Source organism: Aplysia californica, unplaced genomic scaffold (assembly GCF_000002075.1).
Source record: "Aplysia californica isolate F4 #8 unplaced genomic scaffold, AplCal3.0 scaffold00130, whole genome shotgun sequence".
Lineage (NCBI taxonomy): Eukaryota > Metazoa > Mollusca > Gastropoda > Aplysiida > Aplysiidae > Aplysia > Aplysia californica.
Genome location: NW_004797400.1, coordinates 569135 through 572918, shown reverse-complemented (window position 1 = coordinate 572918; position 3784 = coordinate 569135). Strand labels below are relative to the sequence as shown.

Genomic DNA, 3784 nt, shown 5'->3' with positions numbered 1-3784 from the left:
GGGGGGGGATGAGGGTTTCTTCCTTATCAGAACAAATTCTGAGCAGACAAGTCTTTAAATCAATTAATCAATTATCTAATCTATATTTCTGAGAGAATGCGTTGGTAGGCAGTGAAAGCATAAACACAGCTTTGGTGCAAAACGGAACCAGAACAGGCTCGATTTCGCCATGAAATCTACCCTGTTAAAGGAAGACCAAAAAAAGAGGAACATTTTGGGGATGGGGAGGGGGTGGTCGGTGAAAACTAAAAGACTGAGGTTTTCTCTAATTATTACACAGATTTGACAGTCGGGAAGAGCGATCTGTATTGCAGTGAGTTAACCAAAAACTCGTAATCCACTTATTGTAACGGTAGACATGTTTTTCGTCTCTTGCGACACTATTTACTTGATTTAGGAGGCGGGCTGCTTTGACCTTGCAATTCAGGACCAACCTGGATGGAGAGGAATCTTAAGTCCAAGCAGAAAGAGGGCGATACTCGGCAAAAATTCTTCCCACATGGAAATTGACTTCATGTCCTTTGCTTGCGATGGCAAAGCGCTAATCACTATGCAGTACGACAGAAGCGGGTCAAAACGTGTTTTTTGTTGTAAATTTAGAAGAAAAAAAATCCGTAAAGCTCTGACAAAAATATAATTCTCGCCCCCACAACGATATTTAGCTTGAAGACGCTGAGAGGAGCACAAATTGATATGCATCCGTGACAAGACCATGGCTAAAATTACCATATATTTCATCCAGAATCACCTTGAACAGACGGATAATTCTTTAGCCATTGCGGGAATATCGGAGTGGAGATATCATGGAAATTACTGTCAATAACTTCTCATTCAAGAACCTCACATAAAAGATCTACCACAAAAGTATAGCAGACTCTCTGCAGAGATAAAATAATAATCATGTAAATAATTATGTAGCCCCTCGACAGATAGCCCCCTTTTGGAAAGAGAGGAGGGAATTGTGAGTTTACTTGGGCGTCCGATCAATTTTTGCTTTAGTGCAGAAAAGGTAGTCTGAACGAACAATTCTTCTGCTCCTACTTTGAACACTGTCTTTCGTAGACGAAAACTGCTGTGCAGGCCAAACCTTTACAAGATTTTGGAAACCATTTAAGTACTTTCATAGAGCATTGATTGGAGGGGTTAAAAGCAACATACGAGGGGAAAAACAATAGCAAAGGATAAAAGCTAAAGTTGGTTAGAAGTTCTATGACCTTTCGCCGTGTTCCTTCTAACGCCAATCTAGGTGTTTTAAAAGATGGAGATATACTTTTGTCTGCTAAATTGATCATTCGCCTTCCCCTTCACCCTTCCATCCTCCACACATGAGTATCCATATAATCACCATTGCCGCTTGATATTACTAAACTTTTTTTGTTTGGTCCAAGCTTAGTGACCACCTGACCATGGGGTTCCTTTATCATGTGAACTATTAACAACCATAATGACCATGTCCACAATGCTACACTTTTCAAGAAGCCCATTTGTAAAAAAAAAAAAAAAGAAGCAAAACCCAAGAACAAAAACAACACCCCCCTCCTAAAATAAAACATCAACAACAAAGCAACAACAAAAGCAACCTCAATCACAACGACAATAGCATACTAGTTGTCCGATAAAAACCCACGAATAGTATGCATCCTAAAGGAACTTGAACAGATCGGTTCGGAAGCAAGTTACATAATATTGGCATCTGAACGCACCCTTTTAATACAGTACATCTTGAAATGTTCACCCGTAAAACAAAAACAAAAAATATAAGAGAACAAAGCAAAACAACCCCCTCCCTCTACTTGGCCACTGTCTTTCTTTCTAAAGGCTCTCTAAGGTAGAACAGAACAGAAAAAGATTATATGGAGCAAACTTTGAAACATTTGAAGACTTTACAGGGACCTTATGTCCAGTGCCCATGGTGGAAAGGTTATCAAATCTCCATTTGGCTAAATTAGAATTACAAAGTTCTATCTAAAATGTTTGACCGTTTTATATTACTAAGACCATGAGGTCAAAATCCAAATGATCTATCTGCTTTATCAAAATCGGAAGATTGTTCGGAGTCGTTATCAAGATATTCAAAGTATAGCATTTAAAAACCCTTGACCTGTTGTGAGACAAAACATTTTTATCGTCCTATTTCTTAAAACTAGGTACTGAGCAGATAGAACTTTGTAATTCTAGGACACCGATTTATTGGAATAGTTTGATACAACTGAGGAAGGGCGCTGGCTGATGCACACTACATCAGAGTGACCTATGCTTTTCGTTATCGGATTTGACTTGGAATTTCATTTGAGCCTTTTGCATTCTACGCGCAAATAAAATAGTTGACCTTGCAATGCGTAGCAGCCTTTTGATTTCATCAAGCATATCAAATGATGACCGCAAAAATCAAAAAAAAATTTATTTTCAAATATTTGATTAAACTGTGCTAAAATGGTCTCTTTTGCTCCTCAATGCTGGAACACCTGATCGCCGTTTAAGTATCAAACATATCAAATGTAGATTTAAATTGACCGACGTTTCTGCCATGAGCATTAGGTTTTAGTTAGTTGCTGGACCTCTTGCTTAGGGCCATTTTATCGATTAGTGTTTGCTTTCACCTAACATGTGAACCAGAGTAAGTAATACAGCTTTGACTTATGTCATCTGGTTTATTCCAACTGGTTTGCAGAAACAGGTATTAGTGTTAATTTGCTGTCGACAAAACTCCTGTCGGTATAAACAACCAAGTAAAAAAATTTCCTTCATTGAAATTTTATAACCATAATTCTTTGCTTGTAATCATATTATGTTGTCACCACCAAAGCCCACTACTCCCCTTTCGAATCAATGACATAACAATTCATTGTTCTCTAGCATAAATCACTTTCTTTCTCTTTTACACGAAGCTACCTCACGTACCACAGTGGCTGAAATCCACATCTGACAGCGCCAATAGGGCACGGTCTGCCGTTTTATTAGTCAAAATTCCGCTTTCATTCCAGGATTGTCGCTCTCCAGCCAGGTCTCCGCGCCAGACGTCTTGGGTCTGAGCCAAGCAGAACATGTCGGTGTCAATGTGTAAGATCGTCACTTGGAGCCACTGGTGAGAACAGTTGCAAGGCAGAGGATTTCCACTCAGCAGCCTGATTAAAAAAAAAAAAAGATTACGTTTGGTATTTTGGCTGATTTTTTAATGTTCGTTTTTTTTACGTATCCATCGACACAATTTAGATAATTTAGGAGGCGGGCTTTAACCCTGCCTATCCGTGCCAATATGGGCTGAGAGGGATGCAACATCCCAGCAGAAAGACAGAGGTACTCGACAAAAATGTTCTCCCCACATGGGAATCGAACTCGAGTGTCCTGCATGTGACAGCGAAACACATAACCACTATACAACAGAAGCCGTTTTTTTTTTGCCTAGAGTAGTATGTAAGTTGTGAAAGATGTAAAGATTGTATTTCAGCACATGTCCATTAGGTTTTAGTATGGGATGGAAAACAAGAAGCACACTCTTTAAAGAGATGAGTTGTTCAATTATATACTCTATCCTAATTTTATAAAAGAGTATACAACAGAAAATCGTTAAAAATAGGATATACAATTAGAGAGACAGAGACTCAGATACAGAGAGGCAGAGAGGCAGAGAGACAAAAGAGATAGAGAGACAGAGAGACCGAGACAGAGCCACGAAGGAGGGATGACGAAAGACACACACACACAAACACACACACACACACACACACACACACACACACACACACACACATACAGATAGACAACACACACACACACACACGCA

The 3784-nt window shown here is 39.3% G+C and overlaps 1 protein-coding gene across 1 annotated transcript in view; it reads right to left on the bottom strand.

Moving 5' to 3' along the window:
- trk (tropomyosin-related kinase) overlaps window positions 1-3784 on the bottom strand; it is a gene marked incomplete in the record, with an annotated part of 62488 nt that overhangs the window by 21461 nt on the left and 37243 nt on the right. Inside the window, 1 exon segment of the mRNA NM_001245994.1 lies at window positions 2903-3124. Within this exon segment, the coding sequence (NP_001232923.1) occupies window positions 2903-3124 (222 nt within the window).